Source organism: Pongo abelii, chromosome 7 (genome assembly GCF_028885655.2).
Source record: "Pongo abelii isolate AG06213 chromosome 7, NHGRI_mPonAbe1-v2.0_pri, whole genome shotgun sequence".
In the NCBI taxonomy this organism is placed as follows: domain Eukaryota; kingdom Metazoa; phylum Chordata; class Mammalia; order Primates; family Hominidae; genus Pongo; species Pongo abelii.
In genome coordinates, this window is record NC_071992.2 from 40,729,722 (window position 1) to 40,757,266 (window position 27,545).

Below are 27,545 nucleotides of genomic sequence, written 5' to 3' on the forward strand. Positions count from 1 at the left end.
CAATCATTGGTGGTGGCTTATCATTTCACCCATTTGACAGTTTTAAAAGATTGACTGGACTCAGTGTTGATTAAGGTTTAGAGGAAAGGCTGTCTCATACCCTGTGTTTACAAATGTGAATGAGTACAGCCTTTCCAGAGGGCAGTTTGGCTATATGTATCAAAATATAAAATGTGTTTGTTTTGACACTACAATCCCACTTCTAGAATTTTACTCTAAGAAATGATAAGTGTGTGAAAAGAAATTTAAGTGTGTGAAAAGATGCATATGCATGGGGTTGCTCATCACGGTTTCATTTATAATGAGGAACAGCAAACCCATTAAATATCCCTCCATGGGGAGCAAGTCAGGCAAATTCTGTACAGACACACAAAGGCATGTTATGCAATGAAGAGAAGGAGGCACATGTGGGTTCTGCAGAGAGGCAGATCTCAATGAGGGGTCAGGACGGGTCTTGGCTGCACATCCTGGTTTCCTCTTCCTCCATGGGGAGCAGCACCTTATGAAGAAAACAAGCAGCATAATGAATAAGTACTCACCTCTAGCAAAAGATAATATGTATAGTTAAATCAATAAATATTAATTTGTTAATTTAAATGTTAATATTCATATATATTAATGTGTTGATTTAAATATTACTATTCATTAATAATATAAACAATAAATTGATATTTGTTAACATTAAATATTAATAAATTTTATGTATTAATATAAATAAATACTAATAAAACAAATATTTAAACATACATAAAGTACTCACCTCTATTGATTAAGGTTTGTATTAAGGTTTATAATATTAAAGTTTAATAATTAAGGTTTATTGTTGTATTAATACTTAACCTGAATAAGTACTCACCTCTAGCAAAAGACAAAATGTATACTTAATAAATATTAGGCCGGGCACGGTGGCTCGCGCTTGTAATCCCAGCACTTTGGGAGGCCGAGACAGGTGGATCACAAGGTCAGGAGTTTGAGACCAGCCTGACCAACATGGTGAAATCCCATCTCTATTAAATATACAAAAATTAGCCTGGCATGGTGGTGGGCACCTGTAATTCTAGCTACTCAGGAAGCTGAGGCAGGAGAATTGCTTGAAATTGGATGGTGGAGTTGCGGCGAGCTGAGATCGCACCACCGCACTCTAGCCTGGGCTAAAGAGTGGAACTCCGTCTCAAAAAAAATTCATATTTTAAATATTAACATAAATATTAATATACATATCAAATAAATTAAAATATTAATATAATATAAAAATTATTTTATATTTAAATATTAGTATTTATATTAATTAAATAAGTACTAATATAATATAAATATTAATATTTACACTGGTAAATATTAATAAAATCAATAAATATTGAAACATACATATTATCTTTTGCTATAAGTACTTATTCACTATTTGTGTAAAAGTATCTATCTATCTGTCTGTTGTTCCATTTGTCCAAATAAGTATATGCTTGTGTATATGTAAGAGAGAGATTTGCAATCTTTATTCAGCCATCAAATATTGAGCAGAAGAAACAAGATAGGTAAGGTACTTTGTGTTCATGGAGCTTATGTCTAGTAAGGAAAGACAGATTATAAGTATTAATAGAAAAATAGAAATACTTCAATTCCAGATGTAAAAAGTACTTTGAAAAAGAGGGAGAAAAGGGTATATGCTCACCAACATTTTAACAGTGGCTATTTACGAAAGACAATACTACGGGCAGGTTTTTCTTTCTTCTTTGAACTGCCTGTGTTGTCAAAAATTCACTTTTTCAGAGACAAGGGTGCTTAACATGGCCTTCTAGGCTGTCATGCCTTGTGCCTCCCCCACTTCACCAGCCTAAGCCCCTCTCCTCCCTCCAGCAGCTGCTCATCAGCCACGCTTATTTGAAACTGGAGGCTGCTTCTGTCCTTAGTGTCTTGATGAAGGAACGCTGTTACCCTACACTTCACCCAGGCAGCTTCTGCCTATCCCTGAGGCTTCAGTCTGTCACTTCTTCAGAGCAACCTCCCTTGACATCTCCACCGATGCCCTCCACCAGCCATTCTCAGAGCCCCCTGCAATTCTTATATTTCATACATGCCAATTTATATATTACATATTTATTTGTTTGCTTACTAAGCTCACTCATATGCAAGTTCTATGAGGGCAGGAACTGGATCTCTTTTGTTCAACATAGTGTTCAGCAGAGGCTGGCAAAGCTTGGTCATTTGTCAAATTAGTGGAATGAATGAATGAATGAATGAACATATGTATTATTTTGCCTTAAACAGTAAAGGTATTTAAAAATACATTTTTTATTATTGTTTTGAGACAGGGTCTCACTCTATAGCCCAGGCTGAAGTGCAGTGGTAGCATCACAGCTCACTGCAACCTTGATTCCTGGGCTCAAATGATCTTCCCATCTCGGCCTCCCAAGTAGCTAGGACTACAGGTGTGCGTTGCCACACCAGGCTAATTTTTTTTGTTTGTTTGTTTTTGAAGGGATGGGGTCTCACTATGTTGCCTAGGCTATAAAAATATTTTTAAAGGCCAGCACGGTGGCTCATGCCCGTAAGCCCACCACTTTGGGAGGCCGAGGCGGGTGGATCACGAGGTCAGGAGTTTGAGACCAGCCTGGCCAACATGGTGAAACCACCTCTCTACTAAAAATATAAAAATCAGCTGGGTGTGGTGGCACATGCCTGTAATCCCACCTACTTGGGAGGCTGAGGCAGGAGAATCGCTTGAACCCCGGAGGCAGAGGTTGCAGTGAGCCAAGATCGCACCACTGCACTCCAGCCTAGGCAACACGGCGAGACTCCGTCTCAAAAAAAAAAAAAAAAAAAAAAACCAAAAACTTTTAAAACAAAGTACAAGATTATTTGTATGTATTTGCTTTATAAAACAATTTACATTGCCTTTTAAAATGAGGTGAATTTTGAGGAGAAGTCATATCTCTATTATACATACCAAGTGGGCATATCTTTTGGGGCTGGGGGGAAACTCCAGAATTCATACCTTCCTTGCAAGGGTTATGAATCCTAGTTGTGCAAACTTTGGTGCCTGAGTAAACCTTCTTCCAAAAAGAACGATATTCGACCCAGTGATATTTGGCAAAGATCCTTTCCAGCTGAAAATTCCTGTGGTTCTATGAGATTTGAGATGGATGCTTAAGTTAGGAGTCAGTGATTATCTTAGTCTGTTAAGGCTGCTATAAGGATATCATTGCCTGGGTGGTTTATAAACCAGTCATTTATTTCTGGAAGTTCTGGAGGATGGAGGCCCCCACGATTAAGGGGCCAGCAGATTCCACGTCTGGTGAGGGCTGACCTCCTGGGTGTCTTCTCCCTGTGTCCTCATTTGGCAGAAGAAGGGAGAGGGAGCTGTCTGGGGTCTCTTTTATAAGGGCGCTGACCCCAGGAAGAACCCTCATGACCTAATCACCTCCCAAAGGCCCCACTTCTTAATATTCTCACATTGGAGTTTAGGTTTTAACCTATGAATTTTGGGGGGATATAAACAGTCAGTCTGTAGCAGTGATTTATCATTTGTTCAGAAAATAATGTAAAACAAATATATTCTGCTCAGTGTCTATGCCTTGGCCAAAGAAAACAGAAAACACATATGATATTCCTATATCATACATGATGAGGTACAGGGAAGACCGGTAAGGATAAACTTGCTCTTGCTTGTCATAGTTCTACAAAATAATACAACAAAATAACTAGACTAATTGAGCCCATAAGAAAACAATTTCTAAAAATATTTTGTTTGTGTGCTAGAAATCATCACTAGCAACAGTTAGTGTTCAAGCCAAAGAACAATGATTAATTCACTTATAGGATTTGGGTCAGTTATTATTTATTATTGTTATTATTTATCCTCAGAATTGGGCAAATATTGGAGTTATACAATCATATTATTTCAAGGAAATCTCCCCAAAGAAGATAATAAGCTTCATCGATATGTAAATCCATTCTACTTGGCCTTTGTGGAATCTAAATATTGACTCCCTCCTTCTTCAACGTTTTTGTCCACATCAGTCATCTTTAAAAATGCAACTGCCTAATTTCTAGAAAGTCAGTATCGCAGCTCAAGTCGTTACGGCAGGAGGAAGGGTAGTCTCAGTCTTGTTTTTAGGATAATTAGGACACCATCCACGGGGCAGGCTTGAGTCTTTTGATTTGGGAATTTTCTGCCCTGAGAAAAGACGTCATTGAGATACAGGTAGAGTGTTCCTTATCCAAAATGCTTAGGACCAGAAGTGTTTCAGATTTCAGATTTTGGAATGTTTGCATATACATAATGAGATAGCTTGGGGATGGGACCCAAGTCTAAACATGAGATTCATTATGTTTCATATACACCTTCTACATGTAGCCTGAAGGTAATTTTAAACAGCAGTTGTAATAATTTTGTGCATGAAACAAAGTTTTGACTGTGTTTTGACTGTGACTGGCCACATGAAGTTAGGTGTGGAATTTTCCACTGTGGTGTCATGTTGACAAGCAAAATGTTTTAGATTTTAGATTGTTGGATTAGGGACGCTCAACCTGTGTAAATTTATCATTTTAAAAAATGCATCAGTCTTTGAAGAAACTTAAATGTAATCCTGTTCAGAAGAATGTAGAATGAAATTTAAGGCAGGTTCTTCCCGTACCTTCATCTAAGGAAGCTTAGATGCTGAAATCCCCCAGAGGGGGTTGTAATGTGAAGGCGGAGATGAGGCTGCTGTTACAAAGGGACCCAGTGACACAGTCCGGTAAAGAAGATAGACTTTCAGCCTGGGCACGGTAGCTCATGCCTGTAATTCCAGCACTTTGGGAGGCTGAGGCAGGCGGACCACCTGAGGTCAGGAGTTCGAGACCAGCCTGGCCAACATGGTGAAACCCCATCTCTACTAAATATACAAAAATCAGCTGCGTGTGGTGGCACGAGCCTGTAATCCCAGCCACTCTGGAGGCTGAGACAGGAGAATTGCTTGAACCAGGGAGGCAGAGGTTGCAGTGAGCCGAGATCACGCCACTGCACTTCAGCCTGGGCAACAGAGTGAGATTCCATCTCAAAAAAAAAAAAAAAAAAAAGATAGACTTTTCTCTCTCACGGAACAGTCCTCAGGCAGCAATTAGTCTAGGGCCACAGGCTGCTCTGCTCCCCAGTCAGCCTGGCACGGGTTCTGTCTGTTCTGTGGCTCTATCCTGTCCAGGGCGTGGTCCTCACACAGCAGAAGTTGTGACACGCAGTTCACAACTTTTCGGCCGGGAGAGGCTGGACATGCAGTTTTCTTTTTAAAGACACTGGCCCAGGGGCCAGGCACAATGGCTCATGCCTATAATCCCACTGCTTCTGGAGGCCAAGGGGTAAGAATCGCTTGAGTCCAGGAATTTGAGACCAGCCTGGGCAACACAGCAAGACCCTGTTTCTATAAAAAGAAAAGCAACATTAGCTGGAAGTGGTGGTGTGCACCTGGAGTTCCAGCTACTCAAGAGCCTGAGGTGGGAGGATTGCTAGAGCCCAGGAGCTCGAGGCTACAGTGAGATACGATTACACTACTGCATTTCAGCCTGGACAATAGAGCAAGACTCTGTCTCTAAAAGAGAAAAAAAAGACACTGCCCCAAATTTGCACTTATCCCATGGGTGAGAACTGAGTCACAGGCCACACCTAGGTGTAGAGAAGGAAACGTGGCCTCTTGCTGTGTGACCATGTGCTCAGCAAAAATTCAGAGGGTTCTTTTACCAGAAGAAATAAGGAAATGATGGATACGGGATATGGGATGAGGGAATTAGGCTCTACCATAGTGATCTTGTGGAAATTCAAAGGGTAGAGGTGCACAGACACACAATGTTAAAGAAGCATTATAGTTTTTCTTTTTTATCTTTGTGTGTGTGCATGTGTGTAGAGATAGGATCTCACTGTGTGGTCCAGGCTGGTCTCAAACTCCTGGGCTCAAGTGATCCTCCTGCCTTGTCTCCCAAAGTGTTGGGATTACAATCATGAGCCACCACACCTGGCCTTTTGCTTTTTTATCTTAATAATTAAAATCGTGTGTGTGTGTGTGTGTGTGTGTATGTTTGTATGTGTGTGTTTACAACGGGTACAGAAGGAACAGAGCCATGAGTTATGTTTCACAATCTGTGTAGGAGATATCTTTTGACAGTTTTATCCAGTTTCCAACAGTTAAATATTTTTGTTTCCTCTAAGAAGATAAAGGTCAGTGTGACCCCCTCGCTCCATAAATGGACATTTCACTTACTGAGTTGAGGCCAGCTGAACCACTCCTGAGCCACAGGCAGGGATCTCTTTTGTTCTCTGGGCAGAGCTGAATTTACTATGAAGCTGAGGAAGCCTAAGCTTCAGGCCCCTCCCTTGCATGGGCCCCTTCATACTAGCATGGCCCTAGCACTGTGTTCATGGGGTCCTTTAGCATTTTTCTTAAAGAGTGCTTCCCCAGTTTTTAAGCTTCCTGCTTCACAAAATCAGGCCTTGGCAACCTGTTTCATGCCTCCTTTCTTTGCTGAGCCTCGCTACTTTTTCCCAGATGGGGAGAGGCTCCTGGATGTCATTTCTCTCATCAACATAGTTTCTTGGAAGAAACCACCCTAAAAGGAAGTATAGCGAAAGAGCATCCCAAAGAAAGAGATGTTAAAATTAATCCTTTTGCACCTCCCACATAAAGTATGCCTTTTATGCTCTGGCCCAATTTTTTGTGCCTTTGAGGATTCTCATTTGTATCAATAGGGGGTCCTTGGGGTTTTTTTTTCTTTTCTTTTGAGACAAGGTCTCGCTCTGTCACCCAATCTGGAGTGCAATGCCGCAATCACGGCTTACTTCAGCCTTGACCTTCTTGGCTCAAGCGATCCTCCTGGGCTCAAGATTAGCTGGGACTACAGGCGAACACCACCACGCCTGGCTACTTTTTAATTTTTTTGTAGAGATGGGGTTTTGCTATGTTGCTCAGGCTGGTCTCAAAGTCCTGAGCTCAAGTTATCCTCCTGCCTCAGCCTCCAAAAGTGCTGGGATTATAGGAAGACGCCACTATGCCTGGCTGAAACGCTCTTTTTTTATGGTACTTTGGCTCAACTGGCAAATGCCTTCTTGAAATGAGCATTTCACACTTTGGTCACCACACAGTCACTTAGATGAAACCCACAGGCTGCCCAATAACATGGGCTCCCACTGGGCATTTGGGGGAGGGCACAGCCTGCCTGGAGTGGTGAGCACTGCTAGTCTTGCTCTCTGCCCTTTTCCACCCTCTGGGTGTCTTCAAAGCTGGCTGTTTCCTACACTAACTTCTGGCAGGTCTGGATTTTCCATATAAGGGCTTCTTTGGCCAGTACTTCCTTATACTGAAGAATTTTACATTAGTTCCCTTTCAGATTCGAAAATCAGTCTTTAGTCAACCTAAAACATTATTCCTGGAGTTGGGCTTGATTCTATGTGGGGAAGAGGAGAGGGAGAGACTGATGCAAATATGCACACACGCATACTTTTTGCATACAATTTCAGGGAGGCCAGGACCTTCTGAAACCCTTCCTTGCTAAGCCTCTGCTGTAGAGGGTGAAAATGCAGCCAACTTAACTTGTTAACAACAACAAAAAGGCCATGACAATACTTTCCTCGTGAGATTGTAGGAGTAAGTGGGGGAGATTAAATGAGACAATTCATGTAAAGTGTAGTGTCTAACACATAGTAAGCAGTTATAATTGTTCATTTTTCTTTTGGGGCTTAAATGATCTTACTGGTTTTCACGAGTTCCTTAGGTAATAACAATACTAACAGCCTTTGTTTTTCCATGGCCTGTTGTTTGCCTTTTAACTTGAAGGCACACAGTCAGAAGCTTCATTTTTTTGAATGTAACCAAATCTATCTTTATTTTGTGTCTGATTTCATTAATTACTTCTAAGTTGGATCCTCATCCTTCCTACAGAGCTCTGACAGATTCTGTTGCTTGTAGACTGTTTTCTCCCAATGGTTCGATTTTTATTATTTAGCCATCTAATCCATCTGGAATTTATCCTGGTATATGCTCTGAGGTAAGGGTTTAACTTGATCTTTTTTCCCATTGCCAGCCAACTATGCTCCAATCATAAATCTTCCTTCTCCTTACATATTGTAACATCTTCTTTATTTTTTTGTTGTTTGTTCTTTTTTTTTTTTTTTTTTTTTTTTTTTGCGGTAGAGTCTCTCTCTGTTGCCCAGGCTAGAGTGCAGTGGCACGATCTTGGCTCACTGCAACCTCCGCCTCCCAGGTTCAAGCCATCTTTTTTGGTATATAATAAATTCCTGTATGTTGTAAGATCTTTTCCTGGGCTTTCTGTTCTGTGTTACAGAACAAAGATCTGGCTATTTTTGCATAAATGTGTCTCAATATCTTGTAGGACTAGTCTATTCTTCACTCTTGTTGTTGGTGCTTTTTTTTTTTTTTTTTTATAAAATCTAAAACATGTTCACCAGTTTATTTTTCCAGATAAACTTTTAAACATTATTGACGAATTCTAAGAAAAATCCCCTAGGAATTTTGATTGAAATCAAATTAGCCCTATAAGTTAACTGGGTAGTATTGCCATCTTAGCAATAGTGTTTTACCAACTTGGAGTTTCAGGACCAAAATACAGTAATCAAAATTTACTCTGAAGAGATAAAAGCTGGAGTTTACAGGATGCTGCGTATCATGTCACAGAGTTGGCTGCTTATTTTCCCATCTTTTTATCTCCTAGAAATACAGGAAGATTATTGGTCACAAACACGAGTTACTATAATGAAATCCCCCCAAATCCCTAGACTAAGGAATTAAGGTGGAGTGGGTGTCACAGTTATTTTCAAAAGCTTTTTGTGATTTTATTCTTTTCTTCTGGGTGGACCTTTTCTCCCCACATCCTCCTAGCAGTGAATCTGCTTTTGCCTTTCACTGCCCCTTCCAACCACCATCCCAATCTGTTACCTTGTAACTTCTTAGTGACAAGAAGACGTATGGTCTCCTGAAGATTCACAATATATTTATGAGGATAGTGAGTAGAATATTTTATATTAGGATGATCTCAAAACATCTGGGCTATATGATTAATGTTCTTCTAATCCATAAGGATGCATTGTTTAGGACATTTATTTTATTTTGGAGGTGGGGAAAAGAAGAAGGAATAAAATGGCTATAGGAGAAGAAATATTCTTTTTTTTTGAGGCGGAGACTTGTTCTGTCCCCCAGGCTGGAGTGCAGTGATGAGATCTCGGCTCACTGCAACTTCTGCCTCCTGGGTTCAAGCGATTCTCTTGTGTCAGTCTTCTGAGTAGCTAGGATGACAGATGCGTGCCACACGCCCAGCTAATTTTTGTATCTTTAGTAGAGACGGGGTTTTGCCATGTTGGCCAGGCTGGTCTCAAACTCCTGACCTCAGGTGATCCACCCGCCTTGGCCTCCCAAAGTGTTGGGATTACTGATGTGAGCCACTGCTCCTGGCCAGGAATATTATTCTACTTAAATGTCCTGAATTCCTTCAGCCTCTTTAATTCAAGTCTTAAATTCCACCCTCCCCACAAACAGGTAAGTGTAGTAAAGCAGATATCTCAGATTTGAAGTAATGTCCTTTACTAGAATCTTAAATTTATAAACAACAGAGGAAGTTTCAGATGGTTTTCTTGTCTGAGCTCTAGGTATAAAACTCTCAGACTTGGACTTGGACTTGGACAGCCCTCTTTTTTAATGCCTAATCTGCTCGAAAGGAATCTGAGTTCAACAGAAAGAAACAAAATGCGCTAAATCAGTAAGAGTAATCCTCCAATATGATATTCCTGTTTAACAGTCTCTGTAAATACAATGGTGCTGTTTAGCAGGAAAGAACAAACATATCTATTGGAATAGAAGATATTTCTAAATTTAAAGACAGTTCACTGCTTTAAGTGGAGCTTTGTGTTTGTTTTTGGTTTGCTTGTTTTCAACTTTGGGTTTGTGGTAGTTGGTGGGAACAATTAGGGATAATGTTGGGGTTATTTTTCTTCACTTAGAATAAACAGACTGACCTAATTCTGTTTATATCTTTTGCACTCAACAACTGCTTCTTTAATATGTTTACATCACAGAGTAAAGAACTAAAGTGAACTTTCTTATAAAGTCAATAAACATATAGTCATGAATATTTGATGGGAATGAGAGAATCTCATAGAACTGGCTCTTCAATGACACTAGTGTAGTGTAAATATCATCTATCTATCTATCTATCTATAATGTATATATCCCCCCAGCTTCTCTGAAAGCTGACACAGTGTAACTCTTCTGTGTGGCAGTTCTGCTATAGGTTTGACCTGTGACCTAGGTTGAATGGCATACTTCTTCCTGGGGAAAGCAAACTTTTCTTTTGTGATACAGAAGAATACAGATCAATGGGTGGATATGACAAGAGTTGTCCACCAGAGCAAAGTCTGGACAAGGGTCTTTGAGCAGACCCCAGGTGGAGGGCTCAGCCAAGTCTTTAATAAATGCAGTTTGGATCTTTGTTAATCTTCCTGGAACTCTGAAAGAGTATTTTCTTTTTTTTTTTGAGATGGAGTCTCACTCTGTTGCCCAGGCTGAAGTACAGTGGCATGATCTCGGCTCACTGCAACCTCCGCCTCCCTGGTTCAAGTGATTCTCCTGCCTCAGCCTCCTGAGTAGCTGGAATTACAGGCGCCCGCCACCACACCTGGCTATTTTTATATTTTTAGTAGAGATGGAATTTCACCATGTTGGCCAGGCTGGTCTCGAACTCCTGACCTCAAGTGATCCGCCTGCCTTGACCTCCCAAAGTGTGGGATTGCAGGCATGAGCCACCGCGCCCAGCCTGAAATAGTATTAACTATGAACATACCCTGACACCTCTCTTTTAAAAAATTAGGAGCTTCTCTTTATAATTTTCTGTATAAATGCGTTGTACACATTCCTGATTTTGGTGTTTGGGTAGTGGAGGGAAGATTGTAATTCTATAGATGATTGTAGTCTACAGGTAAAGGATAATTAGGTAAATATCTGATCTTGCAAGGTTAAGACTGTCATGTTAACATATTTGAATGCGATCAGATGCTGTTATTGGCAATGTTGTCTTGATTAGACATCATCATGCCCTTGCCTGGTTAGACTGAGGTAGGGCAGAAAAGCAGATAGGGTGGCCACAGCCTCCTGTTGGCAATGGCACGTCTTCACTGACAGGGCTAGAGTGTTCCTAGTTGTGACTTTGCAACCTGTACCAGGTAAGAAGGAAGCCAGCACTAGGAGCAGCAGACTGAGAGGAGTGGTCCAGCTGATGGACTCATATTCATTACTGCTAACACTAAGTTCAAGAACTTGCAGAGGAGTGATTTTCAGAAACCTTAGGCATTTACTCGCTCGTCCGGTGTCAAGAAGTTGCTGCAGGCCGGGTGTGGTGACTCACACCTATAATCCCAGCACTTTGGAAGGTCAAAGTGGGCGGATCACCTGAGGTCAGGAGTTCAAGACCAGCCTGGCCAACATGACGAAACCCCATCTCCACTAAAAAATAAAAAAATTAGCTGAGCGTGGTGGCAGGAACCTGTAATCCCAGCTACTGGGGAGGCTGAGGCAGGGAGAATCGCTTGAACCCAGCAGGCGGAGGTTGCAGTCAGCTGAGACTGCACGACTGTGCTCCAGCCTGGGCGACAGAGTGAGACTCCATCTCAAAAAAAAAAAAAAAGTAAATTGCTGCATAGGTGAGGCTTAATCTTACTGGGGCCGTCACTTGGTCCTGGGTTCTGTTATTTTCTGGCCCAGAAACTAGATTTCCCCAGGGGGAGTCAGGCTTTAGGAATTTATGTCACCTTAGCCAAACTCACAAGGACTATTTGTAAACTAGAATGTTTGTTTTTTCTTACATATGTGTTGAACACCTACTGAGTGTGTGGTTCTGTCCTAATTTCTGGAGGAAGTCCCAAAGGGGGGTAAAGTCCCTTTAGAAGCTTGTGGGACAGATATGTAAATAAATACGTTATATATAGTGTGCTAAGTGTAGAATGGCCTTACATCCTGGTCTTCTGGAGACAGTCCTGATTTATGCCTGTAGTCCCTGTGTAACTATTAAGAATGCTGTCTTTCACTTTCAGATCTAAGGCCACAGGAAGTGTTCTTTATGGATGTTCGGGGTATAGAAATGATAGAAAGGAAGGACAATCAGCCTGCTTCCCCCTGTAGACACTTGAGCTAAGTGCTGAAGGACGTTGGGGCAGCCAAAGCCTGGGAACTTGGGGTGGGCTGGGGTGGGGGAGGAGGTGTGTTCCAGGAATGTGCAAAGCTCCCTCTGCTGCAGGCAAAGGGAGACTGTTCCCGAAGCAGTAAGCAGTTGGTTCAAGCTAGGCACTGTTTCCCAAATTTACCCTGTGATAACAGTTCCCCAGGACACTTAGTGAACACACAGATTTCCAGACTCTGCTGGCAATTTGGTTTTTTTTTTTTAAGAAGGCTGGCGGATGATTCTTGGGCATATTAAAGATTGACAACGAGTTCTCTACTCACTGTGGTTAGGAATACAAAAGGATGGGCATAGAGGGGAATGGGAACCGCAAGATTAGAGCACGAGTCACTGATCAGCCAGGCAGGGGTGACCTCGGGCAAGAAAGCCTTCAGAGGTAAAACCAGGTGGGAGTTATTTACAGTACATCATGAAAGATGGGGAGTGCGGGAACTATGTCAGTCACCACAGGGATGCAAAGGAATGAAAAGATGAGAGACCTATTCAGGAGGAAGAACAGGTCCTAGTGTATGCTGGTTACTGATTTGCTGGGTAATATTATTTCCCAGCAACAGAACCCTGTGTCAAATCCAGGAGCCTGGGGGACTGTAGAACCTGAAGTTTTACTGGGTGAGCATAAACCTAAAACTACAACAGTTAGATAAGTGGTGTGATATATTTCATATGGACCTCCTGCCTAGTTCACTTCTTTATAGTCGCTAGAACACTCATGACAGTTTATTTCTGGGAAGAAGCCAGGATGAATTCGAAAGCATCCTGACACCCCACCCCTTTCTTTTCTCTAGACTTCAGGCTAACTCCTGCCCTTCGGTTTTGGTAAAACTACCCTGCTAAGCCTTATCTTGTATTTTGCTCCTGTTTTTGTTATCAAATGTGTAAAACAGTCACGATGAATATACATGCCAACTGCTTTCAGAGGCAACGGTTAGTCTCTTGCAAGTTTCAACGTGCACATTTTGGAGCTGCTGTCTCTGTGGGAACCTGCAGGCACCTCACTGATGCACCACAACTCGGAAATTACAGTACCACCTGGAACACCTTATCCGGGCAAGGAGATCATTAAGCCTGGTGTTTGAGGCAATCGATTCACTTGGAAGAAGGTGCATTGGTGGTTTTGAGAGGAACAATCCCTACATGAAATCCCTCCATGGGAAATGGAGAACATCAGCTATTTCCCATTGCCTTCAAACCTAAAGATGTCACCAGGCCTCTTGGCTTGTTACTGAAGCAGCGAAAGAAGTCAGAAATCAAAGACTTAGAAGTTATGAAAAGAAAATCTCAAAAACGAGAATGGGGTCAGGCGCGGTGTCAGGCCTGGAATCCTAGCATTTTGGGAGGCAGAGGCGGGAGGTTCGCTTGTGGCCAAGAGTTCAAGACCAGCCTGGGCAACATATCGAGACGCCTGTCTGTATTTTAAATAAATAAATATGGAGAACGGGAAACCCATCAGGCTGTAATCTCACAGGGAATTTAGCACCCTTTACCTAAGACAAGACCTGGGCACTTGGGAAGCCTCCCCGAGTGCGGTTTGGGGAGGGGGAGGGCATCTTAAATTCCAGTCCTCGGTCACTCTTGTGGCTTTGCCGAGGGATTTTCAAATCCCGGGATGGAGATGAACAGGCTGAAATCCCCCACGCTGCCAGGGTTAGGGAGGGGAAAACAACAGTCCACAGCGGCCGCGAAGTTTTGTTTGTTTTTTTTTTTTTTGGTAACAAGGGGCTTGTGTGCAGTCCAATATCACCATCGCCGTGAAGTCACAGTGGCAAGATGAAAACGTTTAAAAAATTTTAAAAAGGAATAAGGAAAGAGGAAGAGCGCGGCGTGCTCCGGCTCAGAAAACGGTCCTCCTCTGCTTCGGACGCCGGCGAAGCTGTAGGGGGTTGACCTGGTCTCCCGGCGCAGCCGGGAAGCCCCGGCCCTCAGTCGGGCCGCAACCAGCGTGACGCCGCGGCGGGGGGATCCGGCGGGCGCGCGGCCGACTTCAAAGCCCCGGCGCCGCCGCCGCCCCCGCGCGCGCGCGCGAGTAGTACGGTCCGAGGGGGCGGCTTCTGGGGCGCGGCTCCGGCGGCAGCTGATGCGCGCCCCGCCGGCCGGGAGGCGGGAGTCCGCGAGCCGGGAGCCGGAGCAGCAGAGGTCTAGCCGCCGGGCGCCGCGGGCCGGGGGCCTGAGGAGGCCACAGGACGGGCGTCTTCCCGGAGAGTGGAGCCCGGCGCGGGGCCCGCTGCGGCCGCACCGTGAGGGGAGGAGGCCGAGGAGGACGGGGCGCCGGCCGCCGGCGAGAGGAGGCGCTCCACCAGGGCCCCCGACGGCGCTCGTTTAACCACATCCGCGCCTCCGCTGGAAACGCTTGCTGGCGCCTGTCATCGGTTCCCTCCATTTTGAAAGGGAAAAAGGCTCTCCCCACCCATTCCCCTGCCCCTAGGAGCTGGAGCCGGAGGACCCGCGCTCATGGCGTTCAGCCCGTGGCAGATCCTGTCCCCCGTGCAGTGGGCGAAATGGACGTGGTCTGCGGTACGCGGCGGGGCCGCCGGCGAGGACGAGGCCGGCGGGCCCGAGGGCGACCCCGAGGAGGAGGACTCGCAAGCCGAGACCAAGTCCTTGAGTTTCAGGCAAGTACACGGAGTCCCCGCTGAGATGCAGACGCGCTTGCCTCCATCCATCTGCGGCTCCCTCTGTGTGCGTGTGTGTGGTCGCCACCCGCGAAACCGTCCTCACGGCCGTGCCGCGTCCCTGCCCGGAGCCGGGTCCCCGTGTGCGTCCGAAAGTTCAGGATCTTCTGTCCTCCTGTGGGTTTTCTGGCCCCCGTTTCGCTAGGAGCGTTCCGAACCCAACCCAGAATCTGCAGTCTCTCCGCATCCCCGCCGGCCTCGGTCACTTTCTCTAAGCTTTGACCCCCAGCCCCCTCCCCTCCACACAGGAGCAACGTCACTGATCTCACCCAGTGCAACTTAGGGCCCCCCCGTGGGGAAGAAGTCGCTCCCCGGCCCTTCCTGGGGCCCTACCGTGTACCCATAACGCAGCCGCGGTGAAGAAGGTCGCGTGATGACAGGCCCCTGGCAGCTGCTGGGAAATGGTAGTCTCTGCCGGGCTGTCATCCGCGTGATTGCGGAAGGCAGGTGACAGCATTCTTAGCCTCGGGCCCAGGGAGTTCCAGCAGGTAGAGGCCTACCGAGCAAAGAGGAATGCCTAGCATCGGCCTAACTCGGGGGTGGGACCAGTATTAATTGTTAAAGCCTCTGGGAAAGGGCTCTTGTGACAAAAGGAGTCTGTTGGAAAAGCGCATTTTTCAGGTGTCTGAGGGAAGGATGACCTCGAAAATAAATGGTGCTGGAGAAAAGCTCCAGGGAATGGAGGAGCTTTCAGAGAGACAGGATGCCAGCCTGAGAAACCCAAGGAGGGCACTGCTCAGAGACCGCAGTTGCCTCCCGCAGGTCAGACCCTGCTGAGGACCGGTTGGTTGTGAAGTTAGACAGACGTGCTGGATTTTTAGCCTTTGTGAATATGTAGATTTCAAAGGGTGTCAGAAATACCGTTGAAAGTGGTAATTCCTCATTTTTCCTCCTTGGCAGCTCGGATTCTGAAGGTAATTTTGAGACCCCTGAAGCTGAAACCCCGATCCGATCACCTTTCAAGGAGTCCTGTGATCCATCACTCGGATTGGCAGGACCTGGGGCCAAAAGCCAAGGTAAAGAAAAACTTGTATTTTTCTTGCCTGTTTTGTTTTAAAAGTTTTGAAAAATATCAATGAAGGCAGGAAAAAAGTGTAAATTTAGGACCATTTAAGAGGGTTTGACCAAGAAAGAGCTGTTTGAAATCTCCTGGCTTATATATTTTTAGGGGTGTGGTGATCGAGGCTTTCTCCTCTGAGTAGGGTTTGTGCATTTGCAGTATAAGATTATCATTATCAAACATTCCTACTAGGCCTTTCTCAGCCCCTAAAAAAAAATGTATAGTAATGAAGTAGGAAGATCATGTTTATATTTGACTTCACAAATTCCTCAGGCTAAGTTGCTTTCTACTGGGGTGTGGCTGGAGACAAAAATTACAGGTAAGACTTGACTTAATTTTTGATAGGGAGGGTTCTTAAGAGGCTTTTTCAGAATCATTCACCTCGCCCACTTCCATGCAGGGATGTGGTGAGAGCCCTTCAGTCTACTTAGAAAAACCTAGCACATGGATTCCCTCCCAGCTCCTCAGAGCCCAGCCCTTCATCTGCAGGAGCTTCCGCTGTCTCACTTAATTAGTAGAAACCTTTTTTGTCACACAGCCGGTTCAGAATAAAATTTCATCTGTCCCAACAGAATTCATATGCTTATTCACTAAATAGAGTGCACTGTGATTCAGCAGTGAAGTCCTGCTCTCTCGAGCTAACATTGTGAATGGAGAACCTGTGAAGGGTTAAGCAAAATATCTGTGTCAGCTTGTGTGAAGCACCGTGGAGAAAAATAAAGCGGGGAAGAGAGAATAGGGAATATGGGGTGGGGATAGGGAAGGCTGAAGGGGAGTTAGTGGGAGCATTCATGATTAGGTGATTTGAACAGAGACTTGAAGGCAGATTTGGGGAGCAGGCCTTGGAGGTTCCTGAGGTAGGAACCCTTCCAGCAGAAGGAGTGGCATCTGCAAAGGTCTGACAGCACCAGCCTGCTGCAGGTGAGGCCCTAAGGTGGAGGGTTCATGGTACAGTTTGAGGACCAGCCAGGAGGTCAGTGTGGACTGACTACTCAGAGAGCAGGAGGAGCTGAAGTCAGCGTGGTCAGAGGAGGTCCAGATGCTGCTGCAGTGAGGATTTGGTTTTCTTTCTGAGTAAGGTGGAAAGCCACTGGAGGGCATATGCATTTCCAAGGGCTGCCATAACAGAGTAACTTAGCAGCTTACAATAACAGGAATTATTCTCTCACAGTCCTGGATAATTGAAATCAGAACTAGAAGTCTGAAGTCAAGGTGTTGGCAGGGCCTTGCTCTTCTGAAGGCTCCAGGAAGTCTGTCCTTGCCTCTTCTAGCCTCTGCTGGGTGTCTGCAATCCTTTGTGTTCTTTGGCTCGTGGCAGCAGAACTCCAGTCTCTGCCTCAACACATGGCCATCTTCTCCCTACGTATCTGTCTTACCGTGCCCTTCCTATGAGGACACCAGTTGTTGAAGTCAGGGCCCACCCTAATTCAGTTTGACCTCATCTTAACTTGGTAACATCTTCAGAGATACTATTTCTAGATAAGGTCACATTCATAGGTACTAGGAGTTGAGACTTTAACATATCATTTTGAGAGACATAATTCAGCCCACAACAGAGGGCTTTGAGCAGAGGGATTGTGCTTCAGCTTCTTTTGTAAAAGGCTCCCTGAGCTGCTGTGTGGAGAAAGGACTCTAGGATGGAAGTCCTTTTTATGTGGTTTCTCTGTTCCAGTATCTGACACTGTCACCCTGAAGTGGCAGCGCCAGCTTTCAGTTATCTAGCTACCTAAATTTTGCACTGATTGTGACTTTCTCCTCTCCCTAGTAAGTATTTTTATTGCTTAGCAACTTCTTCGTAGGTTGCCTAGGGAAGTCAAGTTACTCTGGTAATAGACTGCATGATGGAGCTGGAATTATTGGTAAAATGACGTCAGCAAAAAGCTGATTTGGTTTTGCTTTAAATTGATAGCTCCATGCTGTGCTTACCCAGCTGAGAATTCAGCAATACCCTCAACTTGCCCTAGGCTGCATTTTGCCATTGTTCTAGGCAGGGACAGCATGAGAATAGGCAAGCTTATATACTGGAGAATTTGTGTGCGACGCATAGCCGTGTAGCACTCTCAGTGATGAAGATAACACTTGTTCCTCATAGCTTCCCTTTTCTTCTGTAAAGATTGGCAGATCAGAAGGGAGATTTTGAAGCTTGAAAGAACTATTTGGTGGCCTTTCCATCAAATTTAAATAAAGCTCATAAGACACATATTAAGAGCTGTTTGAAAGCCTTTTTGAATTGCCGACAGCTTGGGCGGCCCTTCCTCATCATTTTCTCAGCTGCTAGACTGATTCATCCCACCAGATTCTTTGCCAGTTGAATAGAGGCCTGGATGACCTAGGCCCCCAAAACCACAGAGACCCAATTGTTTGGTCCTTCCTGTACCAGTGACTCTCACATTCTTTTTCATTCTCTCTAAAAGGAAAACTTTTAAATGTTTATGGATCGTGAAAGCTCTGTGGGGTAGTTTATGAATGCAGACTGTAATTGTAGGGGTGGAGGAGTGTCCAGTCCAGGAAACAACCCTTGCATGTTATGAAGGCTTTCAGTTTAGGGTCTTTAAACAATAGGATGATTGCTCATCAACCTGGTCGTACCCTGACTTCCAGGGTCCTTGTGTGCAACATCCGGAGCTAGTCCAGAGCACTGCTGATGGCGTTGTCACACATACACAGCAAATGTGCAAAGACAGCCAGAGCACAGGTCTGACTGGAGGGGATTTCAGTGGGTAGAAAGCCCTTCAGAGTCATTTCATATTGAAGTTTAATTTCTGGGACTGGATAAGTTCTCTTTCTCCCAAAATTATTGATTGTTTTGTTCCTGGTAAAGATAGTCTTTCATACTTTTGTGGTTCCAAGACATGGTTGGACAGCAGTTATAAATTATATAAGACTAAATCATTCTGGGGGAATGATTTATGAGGAGTTAGTCAGGAGTTGGAGTTGAAATATGTAAAGATTCTGGCTTCCTGGTATATAATGGCCCTCAAACGTGTAGGCTACGTATACCATACCCATGGCTCCTGTGCTGACTTCCGTATAATTCTTTGAACTCAGGGAAAAAATCTAAGACTATTTTGAAATGACTTTTCTTATACTGGAACTGCTTTAGGAACTTGCAGTATCTAAACTCTATAATGACTCTTCCTAAGAGTTGTATGCCAGGAGTTAAGTGGTGGATAAGGTTGTAGATTTTTTTTGAAGCCACATATAGAAGCAGGTTTTAGGCTTACTGGTGAAATAAAACTCTAGCTAAAGAGATTTCCTGGAAATAACCAGACGGGTAGCTGTAGAGCTTGGGCTGGTCTGTATTTGCTGTCTGTCTGTTTTCTCCCACTAAAGGTGTTTAATGCTCCTGCTGTTGTGGTGGTCTTTCTCTTTGCTGGGAAATAGATTGGTGAAGAAACATCCCCTAGGAATGGACTTTTGAGGAGGTACAATCTCTAGTTCATCCTCTGTTTTGTTTTGTTTTGAGACAGGATCCCTGTCTAGACTGGAGTGCAGTAGTATGATCATGGCTCACTGCAGCCTCCAACTCCTGGGCTCAAGTGATCCTCCTGCCTCAGCCTCCTGAGTAGCTGGGACTATAGGCACACCCTACCGTGCCTGACTAATTTTTTGTTTTGTTTTGTTTTTGTTTTGTTTTATTTTTTGAGACAGAGTCTCGCTCTGTTGCCCAGGCTGGAGTGCAGTGGTGAGATCTCAGCTCACCACAAGCTCTGCCTCCTGGGTTCACGCCATTCTTCTGCCTCAGCCTCCCAAGTAGCTAGGACCACAGGCGCCCGCCACTACGCCCGGCTAATTTTTTGTATTTTTAGTGGAGACGGAGTTTCACCATGTTAGCCAGGATGGTCTCGATCTCCTGACCTTGTGATCCGCCCGCCTCGGCCTTCCAAAGTGCTGGGATTACAGGCGTGAGCCACCGCGCCTGGCCAATTTTTTAATTTTTTGTAGAGACAGGATCTTGCTATGTTGCCTAGGCTGATCTCGAAGTCCTGACCTAAAGGGATTCTCCTGCCTCACCCTCCCAAACTTCTGGGATTACAGGCGTGAGCTACCATGCCTGGCTTTTGTGTTTGCATGTGTGTGTTTATGGAGGACTTAGGGGTTGTGGCTTTGTGTAGCTGTTTCAGTCACAAAAACTGCAGTGGGTGCCCTCTGCCCCTTGAGTTTCTCCTTCACCAACATAGCCCCCCTTCCCCAAACACACACACGTTTATCTACAGATTGTTACCTCTCTCTGAGAAAGAGAATCTTATTGTGGAAGCTCTCACATCACCCTTGGAACAACTCGTTAAACCTCTCCAGTTTGATATGTTAATTAAATGCCTAGGTATTTCAAAGACAAACTGTAGTTCTCTGGAATTTTCCCCAGAATAGAAGGAAAGAGATAATGGGATCTGTGCACAGATATTTACTGCCTCAGGCCTGTGAGGGAATGCCAGGTTGTTTGTTGACACAATTTTGGTAGTGACTCATAAACCAAGCCCTGCCTGTCCCATTTTTTTGCATGGCCCTGAGCAGAAGAATGAGTTTTACATTTTTTGATGGTTTAATGGTGATGTGTGAAAATAATGTGAAATCCAAATTTCAGAGCCCATCAATGGTCACACGATTATGTGAATTTACTAAAAACCATTGCATCATATATTTTAAAAGGTGGACTGTATGGTTTGTGAATTACATCTCAATAAAGTAGTTCTTAAAAAAAAAAACAAAATTTCAGGGCCCATCATTATATATATGAAATATATATTTTGGTAGATATGGGGTCTTGCTGTGTTGCCCAGGCTGGTCTTGAGCTCCAGGGCTCAAGTAAGTGATCCTCCCACCTCAGCCTCCCAAAGTGCTGGGATTTCAGGTTTGAACCACCACTGTCATCCCCATAAATAAAGTTATTGGAATACAGCCATACTCATTCATTTATGTATTGTCTATGGCTGCTTTTGCTCTACAATAGCTGGGTTGAGTACTTGGAACACAGACCAAATGTCTGGCAAAAGTCTAACATATTTACTATCTTGTACAGAAAAAAAATGTCAACCTATATCTATACTTATTACAATTTCAGTAAAAATACAGAGTTTAAGTAATTTGGGATAACGGCTTTAAGAATGAAAAGGTGGCAAGGTTATACCTGCTGAACAAATGAACTGTGGGCGTGAGGTGCCATTAGTCTAGGCCTGCATGTTCAGGGAAGGCCCAGGGGAGAGCCTGATGTGGCCTGGCTATTTGTCATCTTTGCAAAGGGGAAGTGATGTAATTGGTCTGCAGTGAACTTGATTTTCAATTGATTCAAAGATCTAAGGAGGAATAAAAATTATTTAAAAAGGAAATTAGGGAAGAATGGGGAGAATATTGGAATCATTTAATAGAAGTACAAACACATAGACTTTTAACTTTTGCCCATTAAATTTTTTTTAACATTTTATTTTCTTAAATTTTTTTTTTAAAGATTACCTTCTATTTTATTTTATTTTATTTTATTGTTTCTGATCTGGTTTAAATGGTTTTTTTAAAGTATTAAGTATTTTTAAGTATTTTTTAAGTATTTATTGATCATTCTTGGGTGTTTCTCGGAGAGGGGGATGTGGCAGGGTCATAGGATAATAGTGGAGAGAAGGTCAGCAGATAAACACATGAACAAAGGTCTCTGGTTTTCCTAGGCAGAGGTCCCTGCAGCCGCAGTGTTTGTGTCCCTGGGTACTTGAGATTAGGGAGTGGTGATGACTCTTAAGGAGCATGCTGCCTCCAAGCATCTGTTTAACAACGCACATCTTGCACCGCCCTTAATCCATTTAACCCTGAGTTGACACAGCACATGTTTCAGAGAGCAGGGGGCTGGGGGCAAGGCCATAGATCAACAGCATCCCAAGGCAGAAGAATTTCCCCTCCCAGATGGGGCGGCTGGGCAGAGGCGTTCCTCACTTCCCAGATGGGGCGGCCGGGCAGAGGCGCTCCTCACTTCCCAGACGGGGCGGCCGGGCAGAGGCGCTCCTCACTTCCTCCCAGACGGGTGGCGGCCGGGCAGCGGCGCTCCTCACATCCCACACGGGGCGGCCGGGCGGAGGCGCTCCTCACTTCCCAGACGGGGTGGCGGCCTGGCAGAGGCTGTAATCTTAGCACTTTGGGAGGCCAAGGCAGGCGGCTGGGAGGTGGAGGTTGTAGGGAGTCAAGATCAGGCCACTACACTCCAGCCTGGGCAACATTGAGCATTGAGTAAGCGAGACTCCGTCTGCAATCCCAGCACTTCGGGAGGCCGAGGCAGGCAGCTCACTCGAGGCCAGGAGCTGGAGACCAGCGCAGTCAACATGGCGAAACCCCGTCTCCACCAAAAACACAAAAACCAGTCAGGCATGGCGGCGCACGCCTGCAATCCCAGGCACTCGGCAGGCCGAGGCAGGAGAATCACGGGAGCCCGGGGCAGGGAGGTTGCAGCGAGCTGAGATCACGGTAGTACAGTCCAGCCTCGGCAACAGAAAGAAGTAGAGGGAGACCGAAGAAAGGGGAGAGGGAGGGGGAGGGGGAGGGAGAGGGGATTACCTTCTATTTTAAAAGCTATTTTCTTAAATTTTTTTTAAAAAAATAGTGATGGGGTTTCACTATGTTGTCCAGGCTGGTCTCAAACTCCTGGGGTCAAGTGATCCTCCCACCTTGGCCTCCCAAAGTGTTGGGGTTACAGGCATGAACCAGCCTCACCCAACCCATTAAATGTCTTCAGTGTAACTTCGGGTGTATGAGAATTTGTAAGTTGACTGTGCAGATCCCTTAAAAGGTTGATGTGGTGTATTTTTAGAATGTTTTAGACTCTGCGTGTGTGTGTGTGTGTGCGTGCTATAGAAAACACAAAATGGAAACCTTGTTGAAATCAGAGCCTTTGATTTTTTATTCTAAAGCTTTGGGTTATATGTTTAATCACATACTATGTGAAAAATTTTCATTAGGTACATATTGAAGTGTTCCATTCAAGTCTACAAGTATATCCTCCTAGGGATTTAGTTTAACATCCTTTCCCTGCTCCAACAAGGGAATGCTTTATTAGAGTTTCCTAGAAATAATGGGACTAATTAGGACCTTTCATATTACCTAGTCCAGCAGTCCAACCCATGTGGCTCCTTCAACAGCATCGCAGGTTAATGCTTTTAATTTAATTTTTAATTTTTAATGTTTTGCTGTGATTGCCTCTTCCACAGTTTGATTTTTTTGTACTATATAATTCCATTTTAAGGTATTTAAAGCTTGAAAATCTTAGCAGCATGATATAGCTACTTTGTTTTTTCATGTATTTTTAGCTCTGAAGTTGGAGATTCCAACCAGCTAATAAATGAGATCAGAGTCGTGTTTTTTTTTTGTTGTTGCTCTATCACAATGTAAATGTGCCCCTAGGAAGCCCCTCTGCTTCTATATGGTGCCTTACCCAAGGGGAATGTCTTCCTGGGGAAAAAAAGTGTAGTTTTTCCAGCAGAAACTTGCGAGAGTGCAGAACCACAGAGGAGCAACAGTGTCTGAATAAAAAACTCCAGGGCAGGGAAGCAAAGTCTACCTGCAGAAAGGAAAGATTTTAGTAACTATCAAATCACAGTTTTTCTTTTAAGATGAGTGATAAAATCAAGACCTTGCACTCCCCCATTTTGGGCTTACCCAAGCATCGAATAAAGCAATAGAACTTACTTTGGTACTTGTGGGTGGCAGAGACACTTTCTACCTGTGTATGTGTTTTGGGAGCCGGCAATCCTTCTAAAATTATATTGCTGCCATGTAATGTCCCACCTACAAAATGGATGTGGCCTAAAGCCATTTAAACATTTAAATGAAAGAGCAGTTGCAGTGTCTTTTTCAGATTACCAGTTATACTGCCCAGAGGAAATCTTGGAGGGTATAAACCATTTTGTCACACTCTCCTAAATCCAGAGTAGTGATAGGAGATCATGGTTTATCCACCCAAAACAACCCTCTCAGTGGAGATTTCATAACTAAGGTTGCTAAATTGCCTGGTGACTATTAAATCTGGGCTTAGAAAGGCTTTGCTGCTTGTGAGTTCAAGATCTCGCCCTCACCTTTGCATGTACATGACCTAATTTTATGAGTTCAAACAAACATGATTAGATCCCCAGGGTTTAGATTGATGATGGCCAAACTCACAAGGGAATAATAATAATGGCATGGAGTGTTTTATTAATTCACAAATGAAAAATGTATTTTGACATTCTGTTTGGCAGATGCAGATACTCTCCTAGCCAGTCGAGGACCCTCTTTCTTATATCATTGCTGGAAATATGACAATAAATGATTGATCTCCAGCTTTCCCATTACAATGTTCCCACCTAGCAGATCACCAGCTATCTGTTTCAGCCGTATTTATTTATTAGATGTGTTGGGAACAGGTAATCTTTGTTTGCAGCATCTTATTTGATTTTTATGACCATGATTCTGCGAGATAGGACACAAGTGATTTCCATTTCACAGATGGGGAAATTGAGGCCAGAGCCTTTACTGCTAGTAGTGAACCTGGGTTTTGAATTCAGCTTTTAAGATTGCAGATGCAGAGCTCTTTGGAACATATTATACAGCTTTTCTCTCCAGGAAATTTGTGAATCCCTCTCTCGTTCACTATCTGAAGAGAAGACATATCAGAGGAAATAAAGGGTCTTAAAATGTTGCCAGAGCAGGGTGTGTCATGGGGGAAAGCATTGTCTTAAGTATCCTGTCAAGTGATAGTAGTTTAAAAAATCAGCAAATACATCTTCCACATGTGTGAACTTGGCACATATTGTTCTGAAGTATGAAATGTATTTTAGGAAGTTGAAACATCAGACGTTTGGAAGCTTGCAGCATGATTTAGATATAAATTAATAGTCAAGCAAAAATCATCACTGGATAAGCAATGCAGTGGGATTGAAAACATTTTGCTTCCTCAATGCCTAGCTTCAGCTCATCAGTGAAAAATAAAGGAGTGGACAAATTCAGTACTAGCCTTTGCATTCCGTCTCCACCTGAGTCATGCATGGTTGAGAAGAGGCAGGTGTGTGTAGGTGTGTGCAGCTGCCTGGGGCTCTGTGCCTGTTTTATGGTAGATAGAGGAGTTTTTAAGAGGCCTTTGTTGGTGATCTCTGGCTGCATAACAAATTACTCCAAAACTGAAAACAATGAACATCTCACATAGTCTTTGTAGTTGGGAAATTTGGGAGCTGGGTGGTGTGGCTCAGGTCACTTTTGAGAATGCTGTCAAGATGTCGGCTGGGACTGCGGTTGTTTAAAGACTTGACTGAGGCTCAAGAATCCTCTCCTAAGGCGGCTTACTTATTTGCCTGGGCTGTGAGTGCTGGCTGTTGGTGGGAGGCTGCAGTCCTCACCATGTGGACCACTGCTGGGTTGCTTGAGTATCCTCACAACATGGCAGCTGGCTGCCCCAGAGTGAGTGATCCAAGAGCAAGCAAGATAGAAACTGCAGAGTCTTCTGTGACTTAGTCTCAAAAGTCATACTTATTTCCACAGTATCCTTTTGGTTACACAGGTCAGTCCAAGGGCATGTGTACCAGGAGGTGAGACTTACGGGGGACGTCTTGGAGGCTGGCTACCACAAGGCCCTTTTCCACTTTTTAAAAAACTTGCATGAAAGGATATACAAGGGTATACATTCTTGGATAGCAAAGCTTTTCCCATTGCTTTCTTCCTTTGGCGTCTCTTCACTGTGCCCTTCCCAACCCCACTCCTTCATGCTGCCCTCTTTCTTAAACAGGAGCAGAACTGGCCGAAGAAATTATATAGCCGCCTATTGGCTTGTGGTCCTGCCATGGATGTGTCTCATGCACCCAGCATGCTGGCTGAGATTGCTCTGTCTGGAGGCCCTTCTCTCGCTGAACATTCCTCCCTCTTCTTCTTTATCCAGCATCAGCTTCTCAGCTCCGTGTGGGTGGTTGCTACTTTGTGAGAGAGGCAGTTGGTATTTTGAATTTTCCAGTAATTATTTCTGAAGAGATGCACATTATGGTTGTTTGGCAGCAACAGATTGAAGTTACACAATCCCAGCTCTCTGCACAGGAGCCCCATCTGTTAGCACGTGCTCTTTCCCCCCTTGTTCTTCCTGCCAGAATAGCTTGGGGATGGGGGAGAAGTTTTGTGGGGACAGCCTTCTATGATTTCTGTCTGTGGAAGGGGATTTCTACTCTGTCTAAAATATAACCTCAAACAAATCCAGATGGTTCCAGAACCCATGAGCATCTCATGAGTGAGAAGAGAAGACACATTCATTGCTGGATTGGCTTCTCTGGAGGAGGCTTTGGCTTCCTGGTGGGTGGACACTTCCTGATAAGCAAGTCCCATCCTCTTACCTTATAATCTTGGCCTTCAGAGATACAGTTTGGGTCTCTTTTTATTTTTCTTCTTTTTTTTTTTTAGAGACAGGGTCTTGCTGTGTTGCCCAGGCTGGAGTGTGGTGGTACAATCATAGCTCACTGCAGCCTCAACTCCCAGGCTTAAGGGATCCTCCTGACTCAGCCTCCCGAGTAGCTAGGACTACAGGCATGTACCACTACACCTGGCTTGGGTGTCTTTTTAAATAAAATAGCATAAAGTGCTGTTTTGGAAATTTGAAGTGCTTTCTTCATCCTTAGTACAAGCTTTTTTCAGTTTATCAAGTGGTTTTCCAGATTATTCTTTACCTGTAGAGTCTTAGGTTTTAGGTGGAGCCTCTCTCAGGAGTTAGAAGCTTATCTCAGGAGAATAGCAGTGTAGCTGGTGCCCTGTCTCTTAAAAAAGCAATGAAATTTGCCCTCCCTTGGCTTCTGGGTAATGTTTTTGTTTGGTGGTTTTTTGGAGGTTAGGAAGGAAGGGGTTTAAACAGGTAGTTTGTTGTCTGGGTTCTGCCTCTGTGTGTGTGTGTATGTGTGTGTGTGTGTGTGTGCGTGTGTGTGTATTTTTCTGCTTTGGTTGGTGAGACAGCTTAAAACTATGATGTACCTCAGAGGATGGTCTGCCTTGACTCACCCACTCAGAATCCCCCTGACCCACCCCTCTCCCATGCTTCCGGGGAGCCTGGGCCCCAGTGGTTGTCGGGGAAATGTGAGCTATGCAGCCCATACCCTTAGATTCTATCTCGCATTCCTGGAAAAGGGCCTATTGTACGGTTGTTCCAACCCTGGACAATAAATTGTGTACTTCTCCATTTTAAGGCTGATGACTAAGTGTGAACGAACATATATAAAATACACTTCAACTTTGGAGGAATCAGAGAGACTGGGAACCCAAAGACATGAAACTGGGAAAAAAAAACGACTCAAATTTTGGACTTTTAGCATTAATGCTAATATACACCTGATTAACAGTCTCCTCAGGGCAGGCCACTTGAGCAGAAAGGGTTGGTGCCAGAATCACGCTTGTTTCCCTCCTGAAGCCCTTGATTCAGCATGGGGGAGGAGGGCTGGGAGGGCAAGACCAAGGCACGGAAAGGAGGAGTGGGACCTTCAGGGCAAAGGGCCAAGGGAAGAGCTATGCCAAGCCATCCCCCAGCCGTTAGCCTAGAGCTGAGCTGCGGCATCACTAAACGATGAGCTAGGCCTTCTCAGTATGTGACAGATCATCAGGTGAGGAGGGGTCCTTTATGTATCAGACACTTGCCC

The 27,545-nt window shown here is 44.4% G+C and overlaps 1 protein-coding gene across 12 annotated transcripts in view; it reads left to right on the forward strand.

The window, feature by feature from the left end:
- The window catches only part of TACC1 (transforming acidic coiled-coil containing protein 1), a 97,262-nt gene that overhangs the window by 16,310 nt on the left and 53,407 nt on the right, over positions 1–27,545 (forward strand). For 4 of the 12 annotated variants that reach the window (XM_009243734.4, XM_054561458.2, XM_063726619.1 and 1 more), the window contains exon 2: positions 15,777–15,892. The exons of 1 other annotated variant lie outside the window; for it this stretch is intronic. In XM_009243734.4, the coding sequence (XP_009242009.2) occupies positions 15,777–15,892 (116 nt within the window). Of the gene's footprint in view, positions 1–14,276; positions 14,817–15,776; positions 15,893–27,545 lie in introns of those variants that run through there. 7 more of the 12 variants (XM_054561457.2, XM_054561459.2, XM_063726618.1 and 4 more) reach the window with 5 other exon arrangements.